The 26,663-nt window shown below is 47.1% G+C and overlaps 3 protein-coding genes across 6 annotated transcripts; 1 reads left to right on the forward strand and 2 right to left on the reverse strand.

Moving 5' to 3' along the window:
• Nucleotides 1-716: 716 nt before the first annotated feature.
• TNFAIP1 (TNF alpha induced protein 1) lies at nt 717-11,183 on the reverse strand. 2 transcript variants are annotated; one of them, XM_090291667.1, is made up of 7 exons: nt 10,991-11,183; nt 7,246-7,563; nt 6,458-6,627; nt 5,933-6,022; nt 5,794-5,846; nt 4,795-4,990; nt 717-3,319 (listed from the first exon to the last, which is right to left on the reverse strand). In XM_090291667.1, the coding sequence occupies exons 2-7, from the start codon at nt 7,448-7,450 to the stop codon at nt 3,083-3,085; spliced, it is 951 nt and encodes a 316-aa protein (XP_090147793.1). In that variant the 5' UTR covers nt 7,451-7,563; nt 10,991-11,183; the 3' UTR covers nt 717-3,082. The 2 variants fall into 2 exon arrangements, with proteins under 2 accessions (XP_090147793.1, XP_090147794.1); XM_090291668.1 differs by having other exon boundaries at nt 10,986-11,183.
• Nucleotides 11,184-11,331: 148 nt separating this feature from the next.
• Nucleotides 11,332-17,638, forward strand: IFT20 (intraflagellar transport 20). 3 transcript variants are annotated; one of them, XM_090291672.1, is made up of 6 exons: nt 11,332-11,496; nt 14,469-14,504; nt 14,666-14,794; nt 15,924-16,009; nt 16,667-16,770; nt 17,232-17,638. In XM_090291672.1, the coding sequence occupies exons 3-6, from the start codon at nt 14,668-14,670 to the stop codon at nt 17,311-17,313; spliced, it is 399 nt and encodes a 132-aa protein (XP_090147798.1). In that variant the 5' UTR covers nt 11,332-11,496; nt 14,469-14,504; nt 14,666-14,667; the 3' UTR covers nt 17,314-17,638. The 3 variants fall into 3 exon arrangements, with proteins under 3 accessions (XP_090147798.1, XP_090147796.1, XP_090147797.1); XM_090291670.1 differs by lacking the exon at nt 14,469-14,504; XM_090291671.1 differs by lacking the exon at nt 11,332-11,496 and having other exon boundaries at nt 14,438-14,504.
• An 87-nt stretch (nt 17,639-17,725) lies between these two features.
• Nucleotides 17,726-26,211, reverse strand: TMEM97 (transmembrane protein 97). Its single transcript, XM_090291669.1, has 3 exons — nt 25,984-26,211; nt 19,956-20,100; nt 17,726-19,091 (listed from the first exon to the last, which is right to left on the reverse strand). Exons 1-3 carry the CDS (start codon nt 26,110-26,112, stop codon nt 18,832-18,834), a joined length of 534 nt encoding a protein of 177 aa, XP_090147795.1. The 5' UTR covers nt 26,113-26,211; the 3' UTR covers nt 17,726-18,831.
• Between the last annotated feature and the right edge of the window lie 452 nt (nt 26,212-26,663).

A 26,663-nucleotide genomic window follows, 5' to 3' on the forward strand; every position in this document is an offset into this window, starting at 1 on the left:
CCCTTTTCGACCCAGTGGGGGCCCTTGATTGCTCTCCTTGCTCTCCTACCAGGAAGCTCCCACTTCTACTTGGGTATGTTTCCCTCCTGAGGCTTGGGGTTGGCTGGACCTCTGCCTGTCACTCTGCCTCTCAGTTGGTGGGGTGGGGGCTGGGCTGGACTCTTGGTCTCTTTACCTTCTGCCAGCTGCAGAGTGGGAGGCCAACATCAGGGTCAGGAGTGGCCTGGCCAACCACTGGCACCTCTGGCCCCCCTGGGCCTGGGAGAGGGGTGAGGCAAGCCAGCCAGGTTTCCTGGAATGATGAGCTTGTCAGCCATGACCACAAATTTGTCCAGCCTCCAGACTACAAATGCAGAAATTCAGCCAAGGTTTAGGTATGGGTGGTGACTAAGCCAAGCTACTTTCTAAGCTTTTCACAATCTCTAAGAGCCAGAGATGAAATATGCTGCAATTTGCCCTGATTATTAGGGTTCCTGCTTCCCCACTACCATAGTGATTATTAAAGAGGTTGTTTCATTCTTGAATTAATATTAAATCTGTTCCAGCCCTTATTAGCATTGTCCTTAATCATCCACCAGGGGGAGCTGGGGTTGCAGGACAACTGAGTGCAATGGGGCTTAGGACAGGGAGAACACAAGGTCAGGTGAACACAAATACCAGGGCTACGTCCAAGGCAGTGAGCAGACCAAGCTATATGCGCTGTAAGCACGGCTCTGTACAATGCAGTGTAACACAGTTTTATTAGAAATTAGTGTTTGTTTCCATCACCTATGCTGAACAACAAAGAATTGTAGTTGTGTGCCAAAGAAGTTCTCTCATGCCAGCACCTGTGCCATCCTGTAGGCAGACCTTGGTCAGGTAACAAACGGAATAAAACCCAATACTGGTACGTGTCCTTAATAGCAGGCTTCCAGTTTTCTGAGAGACTGATGAGCAGGTTTGACCTTCATCCACACTTTTTATTTTTCCCCTGGGCTGCTCAGAGCTGGAAAATTCATACAACCAAGAGTTGCGTTTTGAACAGGACTGGGAAACTCAAAATTCTCCAAGTCCTTACACCACAAAGTCTGATGTAAAAAGCTGAGATTACTTCAGTGAGCTCAATGTAATTTTTTTTTTTTTTTTAAGAACAAGGAGATATTTTCAATCATAGTGTCTAGAGTCCTAGACTAGCATGCTTTCTCAGAAAGACTAGTTACTGAGACAGCAGATGATCTGACTATCAAAGCTGTAGAGGCTAGAAGAGCTGTGAAGGTCAAAGGACAATCATTAAAATACTTCAGTAGGGAGTCGGGACTTAAGAGTGTTAAAAGGCTTCAGGAGGGCAGCTGAGGAAATAGGCCATTGGCCTCACAATTATTCCAGGCTCTGTGAGAAAGGAACAAAGTCGAAGCCAGAATCTGGCCAAAGAAATGGATTTGTCTTCACCTTGTTACTCCATTGAATGCTGGAAGAAGTTTATAGCTGACCACCAGGGTGCCTCACCTGGAAGTCTTTATACATTCAAGACTGTGACAAGTTTAAAATACCTGATTAGAGTCACATTTCCCTTGCCCCATCATGTCATTTCAGGACCTTGTCAAGTGTCTACTAACCCTGGCCTGGTATCTGCCCACAGGCTGTGTGGAGTCAGCTGTGAGTAGCCACTCCCAGGCTTCCTGTAAGAGTAGCTGAGATGAACTTGATAACCTGTGTCCTTTCCTGAAGGAGTGAGGACTGCGGAGTGGCTGTGCTGCTTTGTTATTCGGTAGACTGGCTGAACATTCCCTTCCTGATGGCATTCCTTTGGAAAAGAATTCAGACAAACAGCCTCCTGAGGGCCATGCCAAACAGAAGGGAATGAAAACTGAAGACCTGAAGAGGAACTCGCATCCTTGCCCAAGAGCTGGTGCTTGGCATTGCCATGGCCAGGTTAACCAACAGGAAAGAAATGAGGAAACCTTTCAAGGACCTTAGGCTGCTCACAGTATCCTGTGTTCAGAGACTCACCCTGGAAAGAACCAACCCTAGCCAGGACACAAAACCAATAGCACAAGTGGGTGATGGGAGGATAGATGGCCAAGCACATGCCACCTCTGCTCAGTGCTGCCAAGAATGCAGGGCTCTGTGCCCAGGGCCCGTGGGCTTCACAGCCTTCCTGCTGTGGCTCACACTTCTGCCCCTTAAATGGCTCTTTGGCTTTACAGTAAGGGCAGCATGCCTTGGAGCTGAGGGCAAGAGAATCAGTCAGTTACGTGACTCGTAAGAGGTTGGGGTAAAATGTCCTTTCTCACAGGAGTGTTATTAGGGCCATGGTCCCAATTTACACACCGTTCTTCAGCGCTGTCTGGGCAGGCTGCTTGGCCAGCCTGGCAAAGCTGAACCTGGTCAGTGTTTTTATTGCTTCTTCTATCCCCTCCCTCAGATTGATTCTGCAGGGAAGAAGGGATTAGGGTCAGAAAAAGACAACATGGGTCAGGGAGAAATACAAATCTCCTGAACAAAAGTACAAAGTGCTTTCAAGTCTTGGCATCCTGGAGGGGTAGCAGGAATACCCAGTCCCTTCAGTATCAGACCATAACTATTCATTTCCTAAATAATTAAAAGAACAAACTCATCAAGCCTATGCTTAAACAGCTTAGGAAAAACGGAGCTCCACTGGGCCCCCACAGCACCAGCAGCCATCTTTTCCACAGAATGACCCCATTCCCCATGGACCTCAGGTGAGGCCTAAAAGTAGCCCTTCAGTAGAGCAAAAGGGGCATTCAGCAAAGGGCCAAGGGGAATGTTCTTAGCAGGAAATGGGCAGTCTGAGCCACTCACCCCAGGAGCAGAAGCAGCTCCCTGTCAGGCAGGAAGAGAGTCACTGAGCAAAGGGGCCAGGACTCAGTCATCTTGTAGTGCTAGGGAGCAGGGTGAAGGAATGTGGTCCCTCCCCTTCTCAGGCCCTCTGAGCCCCCCCACCCCCCACCCCGCAGGACCTGTCATGCCTCTGGGTGCTGGAGCAGAGACCCAGCCAGCAGCAGTGTGGGGTGGCCAATGGGGCAGGGTTCCACAGGTTGGGAGACAGGGTGTTCCATGTCCTGACTCCCTGAGGGTCTTGTCAGTCGCGATGGGCAGACTGGTGGCTGAGCTGCCGGTCATCATAAGTGCTATAGCGCTTGACATGGATGCGGCGGACACGGTCCCGCAGTTCAAAGGTCTCCTCATCTTCACTGGGGGAAGCCTGTCTACGGCTACGGCTTGTGGCCTCCAACAAGGAGTTGTCAGGGACTCGGGGGGTCTCATAGAGTAAGACGTTGAGTGTCTCCTCATAGATTCGGGCCTCTGGAAATTCCACCTAGGGTGAGGGGGACAAGGGGACTGACTGAGGTTTCATCCCAAAGACAGCAGAATGTCAGGGCCCCTGGCCCTGTTGTGGCTCATGAGGCCTTCTGGACTCAGGAGGCAGTTAGTTTTCTGTCTCAAAGCCTAGGGCAGGTCTCCCTCTGACGGAGGTGTGAAGACGTACTCTAGGCACATAAGGAAGGCTGCAGATGACTAGCACCCTCTCCATGTCCTAGTGGATCCCAGACCAGCAGACTAGTGTGTGCAGAGGGCAGGGCTTTGGCTGTGTGGTTAGGCCCCCGCATTGCAGATACAGCTCAGGTACTGAACTGCTGTGGGGCCTTGGGCTTCACCTTGCTAGGCCTCAGTTTCCACCTGTGTAAAATCATGGTTCATACCTACCTCAGAGAGTTGTGAACATTAACTGAAAGATGGATAGGATGGCATTCAAGGCTTCTGGATTCCAGCCTCACAGGTGTTATCTAGAGCTTCCGTTTCCTCAACTGCCAAATGGGAAGACTGGCCCTGGCCCTGCCTCTCTCACCGGTGTGGCGTGTGTAGTCAAAAAGTCCACCAAAGAGGAAGCACTCAGGGAGGGAACAGATGCTCCTGCCACTTCCACAGTGTAACCAGCCCCCACAGAGACCTGCCCCGAATCCTGACTCCATTGATAAGTACACATGGGCGCTCCCACGCCAAAAATGACAGGAGGAAGCAGGGCCACTTCTTTCAGCTGTCTTCCCCTGAGCCTCAGACAGCCCAGCAGCAGGCTCCTCGGTGGTCTGGGGGCCGAGAAGGTAAGCCACGAGCTTGCTGCTTTGAGCCCTGCACACGCACACGACTGCCCCCGACTCCCCTGGATGAGCTGTCCTTTCACCCCAGCAAAACCCTGCCATCTCCTGAACACACTCATGGTGGGCAGCTCCTCTACGGGGAGGGCACTGACCACCCGCAGCCTGGGGTGAGCTGAGTTTACTTAACTGTCACCTAGCAAATCCCTCACAGATGTCTGGCACTCCGTTGTTACTGCAGAGGCTGAGCTGATTGAGCAGGAACACCCGACTAGCAGGGGCCAGAGGAGAGAGCTGAGCAGCTGTTTCCACTACACCACACTAAAGAATTGTCTCATTTTCATAACAATTGTTAAATTCGCACTATTATTCCCATGTTTGCAAATGAGGAAACTGAGGCCTAAAAGGTTTAAATGGCTCATCCAAAGTCAGAAAACTGGTAAATGGTGGGACCAGAATTCAAACTGGAACTGGGCTAACTTCAAAGATCTGGTCCCTTCCCACCAGTTCCTGCCTGTCAGCTGACTAGAACAAATAGTTCCCTGCTACCCCCCCAACCCCTGAGCCCCTCGTACTGGCTTTTACCCTTGCCCAGCGCCATCACAGCGAGTATGGGAAAAACAGAGCAAAATGGATGCCCCTTTCACTCCCAGGTGTGTGTCCTGCCCCCACCCCTGCAGAGGAAAGCCCCCCATACCTTGGTCTGCTTCTTCTCTGTGGCATACACGATGGAGGTGCAGCACACCTCTGCCAGTTTACGGCCCTGGCCGTAGAATGACCAGCAGCAGATCTCATCGCCAATGACGTCCTTGATGAAGAGCACACGACCATTGAAACGCAGGGAAAGCTTGTCAAACAGCTCGATGTTTTTCAGGAGGTGGTCATCCGAGTTGCTGAAAAACCCATGAGGGCCGCAGGCCTTGGGGATGAGGTTCCAGCACAGCAAGCGTACTAGCTGGGCTCTTCCCGCCCCTCCCCTAACATGCTGAGATGGGGAAAAGTCAAGATGCCAGAGTGGACAGGAAGAGAAGGGGTCGCAGGGCACCGTCTGGGTTTGGGGGCCTGTGCAGAAAGGGAGTTGAGTTGGTTTTAAGTGAAAGCACAGAGGACTGAGGGAGGAAGGTCTCCTCTCATCAGGCCGGGAAGGAAGGAGGCTTGCTGCTACCTCAGCAGGATTCTTTCCCTGGCTGCAAGGGTGACACTGGCAACATGTCTGTCCTCAAAGAGTCACTGGAGAGGGTTTGGGACTCTGAGCCTGCAGCCTCCTGCATAGACCTAACTGGCCTGTTGAGAGGACACTGGGGGGGCAATGGGGAAACTGGCCTAGGACATAGGCTGGCTTAGGAGGAGTCCCAGCCCACTGGCTTCCCAGTGTCCCTCCTCCACCTGGTAAGATAATGCTGGGAAAACACCTGGCATGCTGCCCAACAGGACATGTTAAGAGAGTGTTACATGTTGAGTCTCGTCTATATTCTGGCCAGGACTGTGCACCAAGTTCCAATGGCCTTTGCCTGGGTTTCCCTTCTACTCTCTTCTCCTCCCTCCTAAGACTCAGAGCCATGCCAGCCACGCCAGGGGTGCAGGTGGCATTCCTTGGTCTGCCGTCAAGCTTCCACTCGGGCTGCTCAGCCCTTTTAGCTGCTTCTGCAGCCCTTCCCCAAGACCCCCTCCACCACCCCACTGACGCCCACCCTACCTGGTGTAGGAGTACTTGTTGTTGCTTCTGTTGTACAGCAGCTTCACCACCGGCTGTGAAGGAGGAGAGTGTGAGAGCCAGACTGGGCCGCGGAACCCCCTGCCTGGAGCCCTCAGAGGTCCCTCAGAGATCCGAGTACCTTGGTGGAAGATTCAATGAGCCTCTCCTCCTCCTTCAGGGATGTAATGACGGGGATGTTGCACACAGGCTGGTAGGAGTCCTTCTTGTCCTGGGTGACACACACAGCCGAGAATTCTTTTTGAGATCCTGTTTGCCAGCCTCAGCCAGGCTTTCCCCAGGGCCTGTTAAAGCCCCTCTGCCATGGCCAGCCCTGCTTGTTGAGGAGGCATCAGATAGGGATGAGGAGGCCCCTGGTAATAGAAACTGCCAGCTGGCAAGCAGACTCCCATTTCCAGAAAACCGAAAATCCAGACACGCAGGCTATAAACCAGGGGCAGGGCCTAGTCATGCTGCTTTAGCTCATCACCTTACAAACTGCCTGGCTGCCCACCTGCTCTGCACGAGCAGCACCTGGTATATCTACGTAGGTCTGGACTCATTAACCATACCCGCCACACAAGACTTCTGGGAACTGGACCCTTATGTCCCCGAAGGAGGGGGCAAACTCCCAACCTTATCAAACAGCCTCAACTCTGCCCCGTACCTGCAGGGCGGTCTGGCACATGTTCACCAGCCCCTGAATGAGGTAATATTTCGCTTCAGCCATCAATTCCTTGATTTCTTGACGGCTCTGAGGGAGGATGATGGTGTCATCACGGAGGTAATTCAAAATGGTGCCAAAGTGCTTTCCACACCGGTCTATGAGGATCCAGCCTAGGGATTCAGACGGGCCTGGAGGGTTATTGTTTGCCTCCAGGTACCTTGGAAGCAGGCAGTAGCAAAGGCCACCTGGTGAGCCTGGGGACAGGTGGCAGAGCATATGAGCACAGAGCCCACAGCCTAGGGTAACAGAAGCAGGAACAGAATCTCAAGCTCTTAGGCCCAGTTGCTCTTCACTCCCCCTCCCCGAAACCAAGAAGTGGCACGCACTGCGGGAGAGACAGGCCCTCCAGGCTGTGCGGAAGCCTACAGAGGTCTAAGCCCAGGAATGCTCAGGCCCACCTCCTGACAACACAGAAACCACCAGGCCCTGCTTGCCTTCTGCCCACTGCCCAGTTGCTATGTGATGCTTCTTATGAGAATCTAGTCCTATGTGAATAAAAAAAAGTACGGATAGCCTCCCTGGAAAGTCTATAAACATACAACAATCTAGGTACAATTTCGAAGAATCCTGAAGCTCGACTAAGAACTCTGGGAGGAGTCCGGTGTTAGGTGAACTGGAAAAGTGAACCTAGATTTTAGATCTGCCAGTCTTAAGCCCTGACCCAAAGTCACATCCCCAGAAATTCCTCCTTCCTCTCCCACCTTGCCCAACAAGCCCTGATACCTTACCTTCTTTGTCAGTCAGCACCTCCATGCGCCCGCTGAACATGGCCTTGAGCATGGTGTCGTGCCGGGTTAGTGCCCGCACAGTGGTGTAATACAGAGAACCACCCACATTGAGCTGGACGTATTTGTTGCCCAGGCTTCCTCCCTTGAAGCCACTTATCTTGGGCTTGGCCCCTGAGGCTGGGCACAGACAGGTATCCCCCGACATCTCCCGCTTCAGGTAGATCACCACACGGCAGGAGGTGGGCTTGGAAGGTTCCGCCGTGGTGGAAGGGTCACAAGTGAGTGGCCAATGGAGGCGAGAGCTTCATAATCTCAATGCTGTGAGCAGATGGGAGAGAAGATGAGTCAGTAGGGGAGAGCCCTCAGCCAGGAGGGGACAAAACGAGAAATACTGACCATCCAGTCTCTCTCTCCTTGATAAGATTCCCTGGCAGAGGCTAAGGCCCTAGGCAATGGTAAGGAAGATGCTCCTGCTGCTCTTTATGGTACCAGGAACCAGGTCTGGGAGCATAGTCTCCCAGAGTCTGGAGTGGCTCACTTCACCAGCCTCCCTGAAACTCAGCTTTGGCTGGCAAGGAAGACCAAAAGGCCCTTAGAGCCAGTGAGAGGAACAGACTGGGCAGAACAGAAGTCTTCACCCTGGGGATCCACCAGTCAGATTCTAGTTATTTTCTTCTCAAGGTTCCCAGGGTCCAAGACTTCCAGCCAGACCTACTGGGAGTCCAGCCAGCCTAAAAGTTTCCCAGGAGCCTGAGGGACAGGATGTACTTCCTTTCTAAAGATTCCAGGCTCAGAAGCAGTTTGCACCAGTGCTTATTTTGAGTAACCCCAGAGGCTGGCTTCAGGAAGGCAAGTAAAAGCAGCTCAGGAGAGCATGAAGTGAGCCACGCTGGAGGGAGCCAGCCAGTGTTCTTGTAGAGGTGACCATGATTCCAGCTGGGGTTTCCTGACCTTCCCCTTTCTTGGCACTAGCTCTATCCTAAGTTCCTGAAATTGTCACCATTTTCAGGACTGAATAACTATAGGATGGCTATTCTTGCTTTTTTTCCTGAGAGGGGGCTCAGCCCTATCTTTTGCTCTCTTCCCTCTCAAAAAGAATACGAAGAAAGGGCTAGAAAAGACTAGCTGATAAATCTAAAGTCAAATAAGTGATTTGGAAACTGAAATACTAATAGTTCATGGGAAGGAGGAGCAAAGAAAGCAAAGGAGGGCAAAGCCAGGTCACCCCTTGTGACTTAAGATTCTATATTTTATGTTTTGGTTTCCTAAAGAATCACTAGGAACTAATGTAAATGACCCATGGACTTGGACAACAGGGTGGGGATTGACAGTGGGAGAGGGGGGAGGTGGGCAGGGCAGGGGAGAGCAGAGGGGGAAAGATGTGACAACTGTAATAGAATAACAATAAAAAATGGAAAAATAAAAAATAAAAAAATTTTAAAAATTACTAAAATCCATTTACCGAAGAAAAAAATACTAACAAACATTTATTGCATGCTTACTACATTCCAGGCATTTAATACTTATTAGCTCATTTAATTCATTCAGCAATAAAACAATAGTGAGGGCCTACTATGTTAAGCAGTAGGGATAGAGAGATAAGAAGATATCATCCTGCCCTGGCCAGTGTGGCTCAGTTGGTTGGGGCATCACCCCATAGACTGAAAGGTTTTGGGTTCAATTCCCAACCAGGACACACACCCAACTTGCAGGTTTGATCCCAGGATGGGGCATGCACCTTGGTCAGGGGCTTATGAAAAGGCAACCAATCAATGTTTCTCTCTCCCTTGCCCTTTCTCTAAAAGCAATGAAAAAATGTTCTCGGATGAGAATTAATAACAACAAAAGAAAAGCAATTAATCTTCTAATAAAAAAAGAAGAAGAAGATATCATCCTTGCCTTCAAGGAGTTCAAATGTTAACAAGAATAAAAACACCAGGAGTCAGCATTTAATATGCCCCTGCTATATGCTAGGCACTGTAACACAGATGAGAACAAGGCATGGCCTAATGGAGTTTGCATTCTAGTTGGTAGATACAGACAACAAGAAAACAAATACATATGCAGGTAATTCCAAAAGTGAGAAACACAAGAAAGATAACAAAACAGTGATTCAGAAAGTGACTAGGGAAAGGCACCAATCTAGATAGAAGACCAGGGTAAGCCTCTCTGGGAAGGTGACATTCCAGCTGAGGTCTGGAAGAGTATTCTAGACAGATGGGAAGGTAAATGTAAAAACATCAGTTAGACACACTTAGGAACAGAGATAAGGCCTTGAGGGCTGGTGCACAGAAAGAAGGGAAGACCAGAACATATTAAGGAGTTCAGAGCTTCAACCAACTGCAATGGCAATGGACTGGAGAGTTTTGTTTTGTTTTTTAAAGATTTTTAAAATTTTATTTTTAGAGAGAGAAGAGAAGTGAGAGAGGGAGAGAAACACCAATATGCAACATGGATTGGATGCCTCCCACAGGCCCCCAACCTGGGACCTGGCCCACAACCCAGGCATGTGCTCTGATGGGGAATTGAACCCACGTCCTCTCCTTTTGCAGGCTGACGCTCAGTTCACTGAGCCACACCAGCCAGGGAATTGGAGAGTTTTAAGCAGGGAACTGATATGATCTGAATTATTTACATTTTGGAAAGATCCCTCTGGATGCTATGTAGAGAATGGATTGTAAGTGTTTGAGAGATCAAGTGGGAAGACCAGAGTCTAGACAAGAGAGGGTGAAGACTTGGACCACAGTGGTGATAATGGAGACAGAAAAAAGTGGTATTACTTCATTTAATCATCACAACATGCAAGAGTTTACAGTTGTACATCATCTCTTGTAAGTAACTCAGAAGCAGTGCACTGGTTTTCCCAAGTTTACTACTCCATTCTCCAAACTTAGCACGATGCCATACACATTTTGAAGTATTTAATATGTGTTTATTTGTTATACTGAAATTGCCCCTGATAAGATTTAGGTAGGTCCCTGGGAAGAATTTCCCCGGGATCAAAGAAAGCACACGTACATATTCTACCAAAGCAAAGGAACTCAACGGCTAGGTTGATGCCAACAGAGAAAGGCAAATTCAGAGTTAAATCTATTCCTTTCCCACAAAGCAATTGCTAAGAGCCCCTGGATGACGTCAACTCAGATTCTGCCCATACCAATGAATTCCAGGAATTCTTTGGCAGGTGACGCCCAGAAAGTACTTCCAGTGATAATGAAGTTTCTACTGGCAGCCTCTGTGCTCCTCCTTCCGGACTTTGTGTGCGGATATTTGGGGGTTATCCGTGTCAGTGAAGCTAAGGTGAACCCAAGCAAAATAAAGGGCAAACCACCACGGCGGTGGAAGGAGGCAGTGGTCCTAAAGGAAGAAGATCCAGAAGTCGGTAACAAACAGGGGAAATGGGAAGTGGGGAGAGCCGATCTTGGTTAGAGGGCGGGTCTAACAGAAATCCTAAGTGTAAAAGTCTTAGGCTTCATCCAAAGAATCTGGAGAAATTCAAGAGCCAACCTGTCTGTGACCGGTGTTGTCTTCCCCAGCCCGTACCCCTCTTTACTACCGAGACACTGAGACCGGCTTTGACACGCTCTGACACACACAGACACCCACAGTGGGAGATTTGAGCTCTCCATCTCCCCTATACCGTCCCACGCCGTTTCCCCAGGACCAGGTGGGGCTCTCCTTGCTTCAGCCCGGGGCCCATCCATCCCTTCCCCTAGGGTGTCGGCAGACCCCATTCTCACCGTACCCGGCAGCGCCTCGCCTCTCAGGTGGGTTGCAGGCCTGCACTTTACCGCCCCTAGGCTGTGGCCGCCTGCCCGACTGCAATCCCGGGCTGTGAAATCACATCCTCCCACTGCGGACTCCGCCTCGAGTTGCCGCCCAGCCGGGCGGGCCCAGGAGCTTGAGACTCTAAAGCCCGGCCTGCCCAGCACCCAATCGGGGTAGAGGGAAGAGCGTGTAGAGTATTCCGCGAAGAGCGCATGACTACTTCCGGTAGTTTTTCCGATGCAAAAGCCTCTGGATCTTGTAGGCAGCCGGCCTTTTTCTGGGGCCTTTATTTCCCAGCAGGCTCTGCGGGTTAGTCCGGTGTAAATACTTCCGCTCTCAAGTAGTGACGTTTTTTGTAAACAGGTCCTGTAGCCGTGGCAGCGGGCGAGTGCGGTCGGCCAGGTACCGCTGTCGCGGACAGGGAAAAGAAGCTACCTGCCGACTTCAGCTGCTTGCAGCGCGCCGCCGCCACGGGGTCGAAAGGTAGGCCGTGACTCGGGTCGGGGGACGCGGGCGGACCCGGGGCGAGAGGAACCTTACAGCCTTGCGCCCCGAGGAAAGGCAGTCGCAGAGACGTGAGAATTTCTCCTGACTCTTTGGGAGCGCTATTACACGCAGATTGGGCCTGGAACTTGACGCGTGGATGGCCGCAACGATCTTCTGAGGAAACTGCTTCTCAGATATTTAAGTTCAAGGAGTTTACGTAGTGAAGACAGCCAGCTCCATCACCCAGATCTTCCTAAATCCTGCCCCATGCCCTTTCCGCACACTCTATGGATGGAGCCTGCTCATAGCGCCTAGCGTGGCCCTGGGAGAGCCAGGGGCGGAGAGAGCGGCACTGCCCTCATCTCCAGGGGGCTCGGTCTGACTCTGTGCCGGTGCTTCTCAGATGCTCGGACGCGCGTGTGGTGGGAGCAGGGAGAGACTCGGATAGTCAGCTGTGAACCCTCTCTCACCACTCCTTCTCTGGTCTTACCTCTCATTCAACCGTGCAGTTGTCTCAAGCCAGAAACATGGCAGTCTTGTCTGACTTTCCTTCACTCATCCCCAGAGCCTTCCTACATTCAGCCAATTCTTTACTAAGTCCTACCAACTCGAATTACAAAACATCTCAAATTGGAAAACCTTTTCAGCCCCAAGCGTTGGTTACTGTAATAACCTCCTTTGTTTTCACAGTCATTCATTCCACAATTACTGAGCGCCCGTTATGTTCAGGCCCCATACTAGACGCTAGGGTTACAGTAATGAACAAGGTAGGTGTAGCCCCACCCTCTTGGTTCTCCATTCTGCATCCTGGGTCAGAGTGATCTCTCTAAAAGACAAAGCTGATTATGTCACTCTGTTGAGAATCCACGGACTGTCCATTACCCTTCTGATAAAATCCAAGCTCATTACTGCATCTTTCAGGGCACTTCCTGATCCAGCTAGCTCTAGCGTTCCCATCTGGCCTCACCTTGTTCCATGCCCCCACCCCTTACTCACTGTGTGTCAGCCTCACTCCCCTTTCAGTTCTTGTGATGCTTTTAATTTGTTATAGCCGCAGGATATTCACACATGCTCTTCCTCCTGCCTGGAATGCCTCCTCTCCCCTTCACTTGACAAACCTTTGGACATCTTTTAGGTCTCAGCTTAAGTGTCGCTTCTGCGGAAGGCTTTTTGTTGACACCCATGCCCCCTTAAGAATTATGTCCTCCTGCTGCAGCTTCACCTAGCACCGTGAGCTTTTCCTCATGCTGTTACCCCAGTTTCTGATTATCTGTTTGCTTTGTCCAGAGGTCAGGAACTGAAACATTAAAGCGTTTTCTTCGCTACTCTGTCTCCAGAGCAGGTTTCAGAATAAATACATACTGTCAGGGAAAAGAGTGGAAGTTGAAGAAAATGTTTGCTCCCTCAGGTTACTTGAAACTTACTAGAGCAGTTGGTCTGATTAATGGCCCAGTGGGTGTTAAATGCTCAGACTATACCTGTACATGTAACAAGTAGAAAGACAAATCTTTCTTTAAAAGCCTGATCATAAGGAGCTATGGATGATTAAAATGTTTCAAAAGGAAGATGCTAGCCTACTTCAGTGGATTCCAGGGAGGCCAAAGGCTCTGGGCCACAGCCATATACAGACAATCTGTAGATATGCATTGGGTAGCCCACACAGTGTTAGATGTTTTTTTTCCCCCTTAATTAATTTTTTAAAATTAGATACTTCCCTTTAAAAATCAGATTCCACATATAAATCTGGATTTCTGGTTCTCCTGAAAATCAGTTCTGGCAAAGGTGGGACTTAAATTATTTTTTAACTATTGATCCTCCTCTGGTGCACATGCTCTGGGTAGTCAGTTCCAGAATCTCCCCATCAGAACAGAACTTCCCTAAGGAAGCTGGAAGGGAAACAGGTGAGGCTGGGGCTTGTGGGAGCAGAGGGAAGGGCTGGCGCAGGGCCAGGTGGTGGTAGCCTTTGGAACCCCTGGGGTTTTGGAATTGGTATAGCAGCCAATGGCTAGTCCTAAGTATTAAATAGCATTGCTTCCTTTTCTAGACAGGGCATGTGGTCTCTATTTTTTGTGTTGTTATTTTTAAGCCAGAATGAGGATGAGTTTTCAGTGTTGCCTCCCAGAATTGAGGTATCCTTTTGACTAGGAATGCGAGGTGGCCTGGGAAGGGAGAGGATATCTGCTGGTTCCCTTGCCTGTACCCCAAACTCTTTAGCACATAGGGTCTCTGATCTGGCTCCATCTGACCTTTCCAGCTCCATCCTTTGTCCTTTCATCTTCTAGGTAGGATAAGCCCTTTCAGTGACTTCAGGCTCTTGTCCATGCTGTTCTGTCTGCTTGGAATGCTTTCCCTGACTTCCTTACTTGGTATATCATGGCTGATAGTTCATTCCTTTTTGTGTTTTCTGTTAGAAAGAGACTGACCCAACTTTGGGTCCCAGTTCAGGCAAGTGTACAGTATCCTGTAGCATACATTTTGGGTAATAGTCTTACTCCTGGCCTCTTATTTTTTTAACCCTAATATTTAATTCACTCTGATTTTCTCTTTTTACTAGATTTCTGTGTTATTACAGTACCATATTTAAAAAGCTTCTCATGTCCTTTTGAGTATATAACTGGGGATAAATAATGTTTATGGCTGACAACTTAGCTCACATGTCCCCTTCCTCACCCCAACTTAACTGCTCTGTTCTCCTCTAGCGCTTCAGTGATATTTCTGTAAAAACACTTAACAGTATAATTTTTCAGTTTACATGTCTGTCTTCCTCCAGCTAAACTGTGCTTCTCCAGGGCCGGTACCATGTTGCACTCCTCTTTGTACCCCAACATCTAGCAATGTTGGCATGTAGTAGGCACTCAAGAAATATGTGTTGAATGAATGATGCCTGTGACAAGCAACTGGACTTTATTCTTTCCTGACCTTTGCTCCTATGACACATCTTCTCCTGGCTGCCTCTATCCTTCCTTCAGAGCAGACCTCCTCTTGAGAAACAGGAAGGGAAACAGGTGAGGCTTAGAAAGGTGGAGGCAGAGGGATGGGGGAGCCTTTGAACATCTGGGTTTTTGGCATTGGTATCTGAAGGCAGGAGTGGGGCTGGGCTGGGAGCAGGCATTTCCTTATGTGGCTGGGAAGTGATCAGGGATCGGGGTTGTTGGTTTCTTTATAGCTATGGCCAAGGACATCCTTGGTGAAGCAGGGCTGCACTTTGATGAGCTGAACAAGCTGCGGGTGTTGGACCCAGAGGTTACCCAGCAGACCATAGAGCTCAAGGAAGAGTGCAAGGACTTTGTGGACAGTGAGTATCACTTGGGGAGACATGTTGCCATTCAGCTTTGAGCTATTCCAACTGTGCCCCACCCCGACCTCCCAGCTGTTGCTCTTGGCCCTGCCAGAATGGAGCTGCTGGCTCCCTGGAGGTTGAGCCCAGCCTTTATGAATTCCCATGTGCCACCAGCATTATCTGTGCCCTCTTGTGCTCTCGTGTAGTCCCACATAGAGCACCAATACAGACACTGGAATGCAGAGAGGAGGGTGTTTTTTGACATATGCCATCTTTGAGTTTTTTGCTGTCAGAAACCTTAAACTTCATGGAGGTACAACTATGGCTTGTGAGTGGGAAATAGTTATGTACTGATGATTTGATTTCTTGGGAGAAATAGTATTCTCAGGGTAGACTTGTCTGTATTGGGAGTGCAAGCTGATTAACTGGAGTCTCTTGAAGCAGCTCAGCAGACCGCATTTAGTCATTTTTAAACTAGAAATATCCAGGACACCTCCTGCCCCAGCAGCCAAGCCAGCCCAGTGGCAGTGAATATAGAGCAGATCTACCTAGAGTAGCAATTTCTGAGCCTTCCAGGGACTCTCAGCAGTGGAGCGAGCTCCCCTGGTGAAAGGCAGCATTATCTGTATGGCTAGCCTCGCTGGGCCTTGGTTAACTCCTCAGTAGAATGGGGTTCTACCACACCCAAGGGTATTGAAAAAAAGGGAATGCGAGATTAAGCACTTAAGTCCTTTGAGCTCTTTATTGGCTGTGGTCACGAGTGGATAGCCGCCACCCCACCATTAACTAAAATCTAGTGTTTCTGTGGCTGGTCAAGAGGCAGCGTTCATGTCCTAAGGCGTTCCTTTCATGAACGTGGTGCTTTGTGCCTCCTGCCAGTCCTGGGAAAGCAGGTTGGGGGCCATCCATAGAATGGGCCCACCAGGAGCCTTGGCTCAGTGGTCCAGGTATTCCCCAGTCTGCTCTGGGTACCTGGCTCATCTCTAGGTTCAGACCAAGGGTGGCAGATTTTAGGCCAGCAGGCATCAAACTGTTCTGACACAAATTAGGAGGGGCAGTTAGTTCCACCATCTCGCTGAAAGGGAATGCTGGGGGAGAGTGATGGCCCTGAGAAAATAAAAACCTTTTTTTCTTTCCCTAAAAGAAATTGGCCAATTTCAGAAAATAGTTGGTGGTTTAATTGAGCTTGTTGACCAACTTGCAAAAGAAGCAGAAAATGAGAAGATGAAGGTAAGATCAGCATGTGTTTTATCTAAATCTTGGCTTGGGACCCTGGTTCACTAGCTTGTCATCCTTCTGCCCTCTTGACTTTGTGTGTGTGTGTGTGTTTGTTGGGGGTGAAGGGAGATTCTTTTAATTAAAACAAGACTTTAAATAGCATTTCCTGTGCAAGTATTGACTCATTATGTTGTATACCTGAAACATTACATGTCAATTATACCTCAATTTAAAAGCCCTCCAACAATTCCTGATCCAGTTAACCTACTGTTGAACTCTCACATGCCAGCACACTTCCAGTCATCATTTCCTTTAGTCTTCACATCATCACTGAAATAGATGGTTTTATCCTCATTTTATAAATAAATGAAGGTGTGCAGAATATAGATGATGTGGTAAAGGACACAAGGCTAAATGATACCCCAAATGGGCCACTGAACACATGTGTGCTGCACTCTGGGGATACTCCTAGGTCTGCCTCAGAGCTCCAGGCCAGTTCTCACTTTGGAATCATGAAGTTAATCTTCTTTCTCCCAAATCTCTGGGGCTCAAGCTTTTCCCTGCTGGGCAGTGAGATAGCCCTCAAGTGGCCCTTACGCAATCGAGGACTTAATGCTGAAGATGGTTTTAATGACGCCATGACCTTCTTTGGCAATACTGTCTTTCTAGGCCATTGGTGCTCGGAATTTGCTCAAATCTATAGCAAAGCAGAGAGAAGCCCAACAGCAGCAACTCCAAGCACTAATAGCAGAAAAGAAAATGCAGCTCGAAAGGTAAGTTATGTAAAGCAAGGTCTTAACTCAACTGCAATTCTTTCCTTTTTAACAGTCACCTCTTGTCCTTATTCTTCATCATTTGTCTCCCAGGAATAGTGTCTCACTTGTCATCCTAATTTGAAGATTTTTAAAAAGTTACATTTGATGGGGAGGAAAAATAAAATGTGTTAATATCAAACCGCTTATAGTAGTTTGGGAGCATGAAAGCTCAGGTAGTGAGTGTGCAGAGCTGGCTGGCTGGCTGGCTCTCTGAAAGAAGACTCTCGGGGCTGAAGATTTTTCATGCGTGGCCCTGTGCAGGGCTTTGCACATATAATTGTTTCTCTTCTTGCCCTAACTTCTTCATTCTGAACACCATTCCTTGGAGTCATTTAAATCACCTCTCTTCTTCTCTAGAAGTGTTAAGTACATAGTTTATTTCATCCATTTTTAGGACTTCTAACAATTTTGTTTTTCAGGTATCGGGTTGAATATGAAGCTCTGTGTAAAGTAGAAGCAGAACAAAATGAATTTATTGACCAATTTATTTTTCAGAAATGAACTGAAAATTTCATTTTATAGCAGGAGGGCGAAAAAAACAAAATCAAAACCTCTGTACCATTCCAATGACTTTGACTAATGACCTAGTGTGTCATTTGAGTTGGTGTATAAGGAATGCAGCACCTCTGAGGACAAGAAAACAAATCTGGGGGAGCTTGTTCCAGATGCCAGTGTGTATTTGGTGAACACCCAGTGACCATGGTGGCCCAAGTTTTCACCTCTTGCATTCTTTGTCTGAAATAAGCAGTCTGTAAACTTTGATTTTTCTTTTTTTGTAAATTCATAAAGCTTTGGAATTAAAAGCAATAAATTATTTTCAAATGGCTTATCTTCCTCTTTTCCTGGTACCCTTAAAGTAACCCCTTGTAAAAGAACCTTGGACTCTAGCCCGTAATCCACAAAACAAACCAGGCAGTGGTCAGCAGCTCCTTTATTTGGACTGGACACATGAGTCAGATGATACTCCCAACAGTTAGAGCAATATGACTTATGAGCAGAACAGGCACAGAGGGAACTAACCAGGACCAGTTTCTACTGTTGTCCATGTGTGTTCCTGATTTGGTTTTTTTTTTTTTAAATCTAGCCTGGAGTATGAATTTAGAGAATGCTAATGGAACACCAGGTACTAACGTGAAGATACCTTATATGCATGCACCGGACATGTTGTGCTCAGCTGTCCCATTTTGACTGAGAATAAAATGGGAAGGAATGATTAAACTATTTGTAAGGATGAAGTGATTTAGTAGGAAGCACACTTTCAGATCAGGTTTGAGACACTAGACCTCAGAGGAAAGTAACTTCTGTCAGGTGGCATGTAAAAATATAGGACTAAGGTTTGGCAAGAGGATAAACAAGACGACTTTTAAAAATCTTTCCTCCAGGGATGCTGTTTAAGACAGAAACAAAATACCTAATTTAGCCCATTACTGACTGAAAGTCATGCCAGGGCTGAACCTTAAGGAAAACTAAGTTTAAACCTTTTGCAGAATCAAATTACTTTCTCTCTCCTGCTTCCCTTTACCCCACAGGGTAGGAGCAAGAAAAAAATACAGTTTTTAACGAATATTAAAGAGGCATAATTTCAAACTTAAAAATGGCTTGAAATATCCCACTATTCATTTTGCTGAATTGTGATATGCTATAGAGAATCATGAGTCAAGGGATTAGTGACATGTATATTGTGGATCAAACGATGTATGAAAATGCCAAGCAGGACATGTGTCTTAGAAGTTCATCCAGTCTCTGGTCTGGTGCTGCCTAGTAATTCTGCAGTGGAACTCGGGCACATAGTGAAATACTTGGCACCACTTCCCTGTTACCTAGCCCACAGCCGTCTGCCCATCCTCAGGTGATCGATCTGTGCTGGTGCCCTTGGAAGGTGATGGTTTGATGTGGCTCCTGCTGCTGGTGTGTTTCAAATGCTACTGAAGACATGGGTTCTGAGCAGTTTTCCTTGTACTTGGTCCAACAGGAAACTGTCCTGTGGGCATCTCTCTGGTAGGCCAGTAGTTCTTTCTCTCATTTTTTCTTTCTTTTCTCCTCATGCTTGTAGTAGGGGCTCCGCAACATGAAAAGCAGAAGCATAAGAGGGATGAAAAGGTAGGGGGCATAGATAGATACAAGGGTTAGTCGTTCATGGAAAGTCTTAGGTCCTTGTCCTTTGAAACCACTGGCTTTAGAGAAATCCTCAAATAGAAATGTGAAGAGAATTGGAATGAGAGTTGTCATGGTGTGAACCGAGTAGATGATTGCAGGGATGCGGATCCACCTGCAGCCTCCTTAAGTCGGGAAGAGAGAGAGAAGCATCAGAGCTGCTCGTGACTGAGGGATGCCCATGACGGTCCCCATGCTGTCTCTGCTCCCTTCAGCTGAATCATTCTGCCTCCTTTTCCAAGTGGAAACAAATGGAAAACCAGCTGCGTTACAGTGCTGCCTAACTGTGCAAATTTATGCGACAGCTGGGGCCCTAGTGCACTGCCTGCCAAAGAGCCAAGGGTAGGGGTTGGAACTTAATTCAGAAAAACTCTAGGGCAGTAAAAGTTAAACCTGTTTGGTCCAAATGTTGGGTAGGGGTGCTGTCAGCAGCATCTGTTAAGTAATTACAGCATATATAGGTGAGAAGATCAACAGATGCTGCCAAGAGATGGATTTGGGGGGCTCCAGTAGGAAATAAGCTGTACAAGCTGAGGTACCACATACATTGGTATGACCACCTTCTTTATAAAAGCATCAGTCATATGGGAACACTGCAAGAATAATTTTTAAATAAGAGGTTAAGCCCTTTAGGAATTAGCTTGATGCTACTGCTTATAAGTATTATACTACCTAAAGCAGAAAAATAGAAGCCAACAATAAAAAAAAGAAATTCAATGATAAAAGAAAGAAAGAAAAAGCACCACATTTTAAGTAGCGTCAGGTTTCACACGCATGAGAGGCCTGCAGGTGGCTGAGGCAGTCCTGCAGCCCAGCTGACCACAGGCCTTAGCCGGGGCCTCTATCCCGGCCATTCCCGCCAGATCCTCTATCACCCTCACCTCACACAAACTACAGGGACCACTCCTCTCCCTGGGGGATCACTTTCCCATAAGATTTCTGGGACCCGATTTTAGAGCAAAAATGGGATTTCCCCACCATTTACCAACCTTTGAAGAACGCATACGTTGCAATGGGAAAGAAAGGCAGCTGAAGCACAAGCTCGCAACACAGGAAGGATTTAAACCACATTGGCGGGTCCTGTAGCAGAGGGTCTTTGAACTCTTTAGTGTACCACTTCAGCAGGTTTCTCAACTGGAAAAAGATAAGGATTATGATGAATATAACCACTTGGCAGGGACAGTCTCAGCAGCTCCAACCCACTACAAGAGTCCTTACCCAACCCCCTTGGCAGCAGACTGCACACCCAGCTGGCTTTTGAGATGCAGCTAGATGGTCATTTAATTAAAACTCACTAGCTCTAACTTAAATGTTAGCTTCTCCAAGAAGCTTTCCTCAGCTCTTCCAGCCCCTTTGTGCCACCCAGCATTTGTGACTCCATAACACTCATCTAGATGTGTTGTCCGTTGTCAAAAGTAGTATCTGGCATTTCAGAGTAGGCTCTTGGTTTGCTGAATGAACACAAATGTGACACATCTGCCAACAATATCATTCTTTATAAAGAAATGACAGAACTCTCCTGACACTTGCCCTTTCACAATGGCAATTGCACACCAAGCTCCAAGGGCAAGATTTCCTCAAGTACAGAAATGAATTGAATTTGACTGGGGAGGGCAGTGATGGAAAGGGGGCACAATAAATTGAACCTCTATGAAGAAGCAATTTGAGACAAATAATCCCAAAACCTCAAGTTCCTTATCATTCTTAACTTCCCAGTTCTCAACTTTTTTTTTCTTTTAAGAGACCAGTAGGATATTTGTAGGACAAACTCTGCCCCAAACCACAAACTAGATAGCTTCTAGGCTATGTCAAAAGTTGAGTTAGCATAGCAGTCTTAGTTCTAGCTTGGGCACTATCCTCATAATTATGCTGTCAAATCAAAGATACAGATCCATGCTGACGTGGCTACAGGTGGACTAAGGAAGTGCGAGGGTTGGAGGCTGCCCGTTCTGTGCTGCCCAAACAAAGCCTAGGAATCTCCACATGAAGGTCTGTTGCATTGAACCTCCTGGAAATGGCACTATCTTGACACACCTGCCTTCAAAGCCAAATATGTCTTTATATTATGATAAATAAAGGCAACTTCCAAGGTACAAATTTAGCTTACAATGGAAAATCCAAAGATATTTTTCCTGTTAATTTTTAATCAAAAGATAAAGACTCACTATTGTTAAATAGAGGCCTCATTGCTATGAGTGAGCTTTAAGCAAATACCCAGAGACAAACATTCTGTTAGCATATTAACTTCAGAAAGGCTCTGGCTAGATAACTGATTTATTGACCAAGTGATTTCTTAATTTGTACTTGAAATTTAAATTCATGGCAATACCCTTGGCTTCTTTCTGAGCACTTTTCAGGAGAGTAATGTGTTAGAAAATATTCCTAAAAGTTAGGTCACTGTACCTCTCCTGGACTCTATTTCCTTACTTGTAAAACAAGCAACTTGGACTGTTTCTTAATATTATATTTTTCTTTCTAGATTTACTTAGAAAGATACTGGAGAGGGCAACCTGCTTTAAAAGATTTACTGCAGAATTTAAAAGGCATTCTGGTTCATGTGAACTTCATTTTCTATTCAATTTGTATACAATCTTCCAGATCCTCCTAGTTCATGAATCAAGATAGACTTATATAGTATTGTAATTTCTAAGAGCTGCAGGATGAGATTAGCAAAATTTAAAATAATCAGCCTATTCCCGTAATCAACTAGAACAGAACACAACCACCTGCCCAGTCTCCTAACAGCCACCTGATGCCAGAAGGAAGGCAAGGCACAGGCCCCAGCAGAATGAAGAGCATGGGACCTGGTGGCAGAGAGCCTGGACCTGAGTGTGCTGGCCCTGGACAAAGCACTTCATCTCACTAAGTTTGGCTCCACTGCAATTATAGTGCCTACCTCACTGTTGGCAAGATAAAACAAGTTAATACATATAGTCTCTGGAACAATGGCTAGCACATAAAGATTACTTAATTGATTGTAATTAATATATATTTGGAGAGGTTCAAGTTTAATCCTATTAACATCTTGGCATGCAGCTGGTCATTAATAAGAACTATTCTTACCACGTAATAAGACCTCCAAAAAGTAATAAAACTGTTTTCATTTGTATCTGGGTCACGTTTGACTCAACTTAGCATTGTTATCCATTAAAAATACTCACCTGGCTTGTGCCCATGGGATTCTAAAACAGAAGTGTCTGAACAAATTTGCACTTCTCTAACTTAGAATGAGAGCACAGACTGATTTCAGACCTAGATGCTACCTGTTTTCCTTATTTTAAGAGAAGCAATGCAACCCAATTGCAGATGATACTACAAACTGCTTCCCATCCTCTCCATGTTCTAATCCAGTGATTTTCTACCTTTTTCATCTTACGGCACACACTAATTACTTAAATTTGGCAGTGCATCAAAAAATATATATTTTTGCCAATCCGACAAAAAATAAAAGGTATAATTTTGATTTATTCACACTGCACGGCTATTGTTGTGTGGGCTGTTGTTGTCATTTCTTTATTTGACAGTCTAAGGGAAAAGAGGTCAGTGCCCCTAAGTTAGTTGGGTATTGCATGTTTAAAAAAATTTTGGCTCTGCATGGGTTCAGTTGGTTAGAGAGTTGTCCCAACACGTCAAGGTTGCAGGTTCGATCCTCAGTCAGGGCACATACAAGAATCAACCAATGAATGCATAGATAAGTGGGACAACAAATCAATGTCTCTCTCTAAAAAATCAATTTAAATTTTTAAAAAAGATTTTATTTACTCATCTTTAGAGAGAGGGGAAGGGAGGGAGAAAGGGAAAGAAACATAGATGTGCGAAAGATACACTGGTGGCTTCTCGCACACCCCCAGTTGGGGACCTGACTCATAACCCAGGCATGTGCCCTGACTGGGAATCGAACCAGCGACCTTCTGGTTTGCAGGCTGGCACCCAATCCACTGAGCCACACCATCCAGGGCTAAAAATAATTTTTTAAGTTCTTGCGGCACACCAGTGTGCCATGGCACACCGGTTGAAAATTGCTGTTGTAATCCAGACTAAATTCTTAGTGTTTCATTATAGTTTTTCTACGTGTTGCTCTGGTTCAAACCAAGAGATTTAATTTGCAAATTTTAGCCCATGTGGGCTTTTTAGTTTTAGGGGAAAACTTAAGGAGGAAAAGCAACAGATGTTAAATTCTGGCATATTTTCAAGGAGAATCTGATAATAACTCAAGGCTATTATTATTATTATTTTACCCAAGAGAAACAACAAATCATTCCCCACCCTAGAGCAACAAGAATGATTAGAGACAATAGGCTTTCCAAACCAGGATGCCCATGTTTCTCATGCCTTCAAAACAGCATCAGACACTAAGATACACATACACGCACACAAAGTTTCTGGCCAGACCAGATCCTACCTGCATTGGCCTTTGACCTTTTACCATAAGTCAACATTAAATAAAGCTGAGAAATTTAAATGGGGTCTTTATGCTGGACACATTTTAATTATTTTTTTGTGAGTAGTGAGCAAGGACTTGTGGGAACGACACATTCAGAAAGGATAAAGAAACCAACAGCTGTTAAGTCTGGAATAATCTGGAGTAACGTATTTGTCCAATATTAAAAGGACTCCTAACATCACAGATTGTAAACAGGCTGCCTGCCTGAGTTTTGTGGGCCACACAGATTTTAAAAACCAGACATGGCTCTCCTTTCTTCAAGGCAACTAATGGCTAATACAGAGCTTTGATGACTGTTTAGAGTATGTACTACCTAGGCCTCTGTGGTAGACTGAATAATGTCCCCCCAAAATATCCATGCCCTAATCCCTAGAACATGTGAATGTTACCAAACTCTTTTGAGTTTGCAGATATGCCCTGGCTGGGTTGCTCAGTGAGTTGGAGCATCATCTCATACACCAAAAGGTTGTAGGTTTGATCCCCCATCAGGGCACATACCTAGGTTGCAGGTTTGATCCCTGGTCAGGGCGCATGTATGGGAGGCAATTGATCAATGCTTCCTTCCCTTTTTTTTTTCTCTCTAAAATCAATACCATATCCTTGGGTGAGGATTAAAAAAAAAAAGTTTGCAGATGTGATTAAATTAAGGATCTTGAAATGGGAAGATATCCTGGATATCTGGTGAGCCCTAAAATGTAATCACAAGTGTCCTTGTAAAAATAGGGCAGAGGGAGATTGTACTGTAGAAGGTGGCAAAGAGACGACAGAAGCAGATTGAAGTGATGTGGCCATAAGCCAAAGAACACTGGCAGCCACCAAAAACTTAAAGAGGCAGGAAACAGATTCTCTCCTAATACTACCTTCAGAAGGAACCAGCCCTGCAAGATTCATTTTGAACTCTGACCTCCAGAACTATAAGAGAATAAATGTGTTGTTTTAAGCCACTAGAGTTTCAGCAATTTGTTACGGCAGCAACAGGAAACTAATACACCCTATATATGTTTGAGCTTCAAATTTAACCCAACTTTGTCTTACTTGACAACTGAGGCTACAGAGCCCTGACTTGCCCAAGACACTCAAGTTCTTGGAACATTACCCAGTTCCCAGTCTGTAGTCCAGTGCTCTCACACTACCTAAACTTTTCTCAAGAAAAGGTAGGTCAAAGGAACATGTATAAATGACCCATGGACATGCACAACAGGGTGGGGACTGACTGTGGGAAAGGGGCGCGGGGCAGGGGAGAGCTACTGGGGAAAAACTGGGACAATGTAAAAGAACAAAAAGGGGAAAAAAGGGGGGGAAAAAAAAAAAGAAAGAAAAGCCAGGTCAGAAGATTTCCCAGTTATGCTTGGATCTAGAAGCAAACAAAAAGTGATTATGGAGTTGGGGTACATTGTTGAGCAGTGGCTCTTAACCTTTTGGGGAGGGTTAGCCCCCTGGAAAATTTGATGGAAGCTATCGGCGCTCCTCCCAGAAAACTCAAGGCACACAATTTTGCATACACCATCAGGAGTTCATGGACTTCAGGCTAAGAAACCCTGCTCTGCACAGAAAAAGCATTTAAGAAGAAAGAGAAGCAAAATCAAATCTCTAGGTTTACAAATAAGTCTTGCCACAGTTCTACAGACATTGGAGAAAGAGAACTGAGGACAGGAATTCCATAGAAGAAAGTTACGCAGGGTCCAGACGTTAAAAGACCGGGAAAATAAACTTCTGAAGAAATAAAAAGCATTAAAACAAAGTTTGGGGTAAAGAATGCTCTGCAACAAGCAGGAAAATTAAGGACTGTCATCTTATTTTACTCAGGTGCTCATTCTTATTTGAACCCAATTAAAAGGGCCGATTGAAAGGTGTCTTTCATTTACTTCTGAGCTTTTGAAGTTGCTGGATCCTGATCTTGAATGACGGTCTGTGAATGCCCTTTAGATGGGTCTAATTCTACTTGGAATCTTTGGGATTAGACTGTATTTTAAAGCCCTTCCGCCCTGGCTGGTGTGGCTCAGTAGCTTGAGTGCGGGCCTACGAACCAAAGTGTCACTAGTTCGATTCCCAGCCAGGGCACATGCCTGGGTTGTGGGCCAGGTCCCCAGTTGGGGGCGCATGAGAGGCAACCACACAGTAATGTCTCTCTCCCTCTCCTTCTCTCTCCCTTGCCCTCTCTCTAAAAATAAATAAATAAAATCTTTAAAAAAAAAAAAAGCTCTTCCAAGAAACTTTAAAACAAATCCAACGCGTGATATAGACACTGGTTCATCCAGGCTACTTCCCTTAAATACAACTGACCTGAGGTAAATATACCCGGGAAACAACTGGCTTTACAAGGAACAAAGTGTTTGCCCCCTCAATTTTGGTGCAAAGTCTGGGATAGACCACGAGAAACCACAGGAAGACGTCGAGGTGAAGGGTAAGGAGAGGCCGGAGCACCAGCAGGACCTAAGGAAGGCGGGAGGTTAAGGGAGACAGAACTGGAACGAGGGCAGAGGAGAGAAGTAATGGGCCGCTGGGCACAACCGCAGCGCGCAGACGGGTCCCAAACTCGGCGACCCGCGGCCAGGACTGTCGGACGCCCTCACCTCGATGGGGTAGAGTTCGCGCGGCAGCACCGACTGCAGGTCCAAGAGCAAGGTGATGGGGATGTGGGAGAGGAAGTAGAAGCCCAGCAGCCACTCCAGGCCGCGCCTAGGGCGCAGAATCCCCATCATCCGTTGGTTGGCCAGGGCTGGAGCTGAGGCAGCACTCGCCGGGACCGCCGACGTGGGGAAAGGACCCAGCAAGCGCGCAGTCTTGGAACCCTGCTCCCTTTTCCCTCGCCCCGCCCCTCTCGGGGTTACGCCGGCCGCTTTCATTGGCTACTGAGGAGAAGCGCGTGACCATTGGCTCGTCTGAGTACAGCTAGTGGCGAAGTCGGGCAGGGGCGGGGCTCCTCGCTGCCTAGTGGAGTGTGCGGACCGAGGGGCGTGCCAGGGGGGGCGGGCTCCGGCTGGGCCTCTCACAGCCCAGCGCGTGGGTCGCTGGGCGCAGTGGCGGCTGCTCACAGTGGCCCTCTTCTTTCATCACTCCATTCATTCACGCCTTCCATTTAGCGTTTGCAGAGCGCCTCCAATGTGCTGCGCCGTGGGCGTTTATGGAGATGGAGCCCCGAAAGCAGCGGGAGTGTCACAGACCACGGACGTCTGGACAGTACGTTGTGATCCGCGTCGTGCACGGCAGTCCGGGACCGTGGGAACAAATCCTTGTCCCGCTGAAGTTGGGT

Source organism: Furipterus horrens, unplaced genomic scaffold (genome assembly GCF_987537825.1).
Source record: "Furipterus horrens unplaced genomic scaffold, mFurHor1.1.pri manual_scaffold_11, whole genome shotgun sequence".
Taxonomy (NCBI): domain Eukaryota; kingdom Metazoa; phylum Chordata; class Mammalia; order Chiroptera; family Furipteridae; genus Furipterus; species Furipterus horrens.

Excerpts from the sequence above, each read along its gene's own strand:
- IFT20 (XM_090291672.1), top strand. The coding sequence starts at position 14,668 with ATGGCCAAGGACATCCTTGGTGAAGCAGGGCTGCACTTTGATGAGCTG. Across the intron at positions 14,795-15,923 it reads GTGCAAGGACTTTGTGGACA|AAATTGGCCAATTTCAGAAA; the intron begins GTGAGTATCACT and ends TTTCCCTAAAAG. Across the intron at positions 16,010-16,666 it reads CAGAAAATGAGAAGATGAAG|GCCATTGGTGCTCGGAATTT; the intron begins GTAAGATCAGCA and ends CTGTCTTTCTAG.
- TMEM97 (XM_090291669.1), bottom strand. The coding sequence starts at position 26,112 with ATGATGGGGATTCTGCGCCCTAGGCGCGGCCTGGAGTGGCTGCTGGGC. Across the intron at positions 20,101-25,983 it reads GCGAACTCTACCCCATCGAG|TTGAGAAACCTGCTGAAGTG; the intron begins GTGAGGGCGTCC and ends ATCTTTTTCCAG. Across the intron at positions 19,092-19,955 it reads AACGTATGCGTTCTTCAAAG|GAGGCTGCAGGTGGATCCGC; the intron begins GTTGGTAAATGG and ends TCCCGACTTAAG.
- TNFAIP1 (XM_090291667.1), bottom strand. The coding sequence starts at position 7,450 with ATGTCGGGGGATACCTGTCTGTGCCCAGCCTCAGGGGCCAAGCCCAAG. Across the intron at positions 4,991-5,793 it reads AACAAGTACTCCTACACCAG|CAACTCGGATGACCACCTCC; the intron begins GTAGGGTGGGCG and ends TGGGTTTTTCAG. Across the intron at positions 3,320-4,794 it reads CAGAGAAGAAGCAGACCAAG|GTGGAATTTCCAGAGGCCCG; the intron begins GTATGGGGGGCT and ends CCCTCACCCTAG.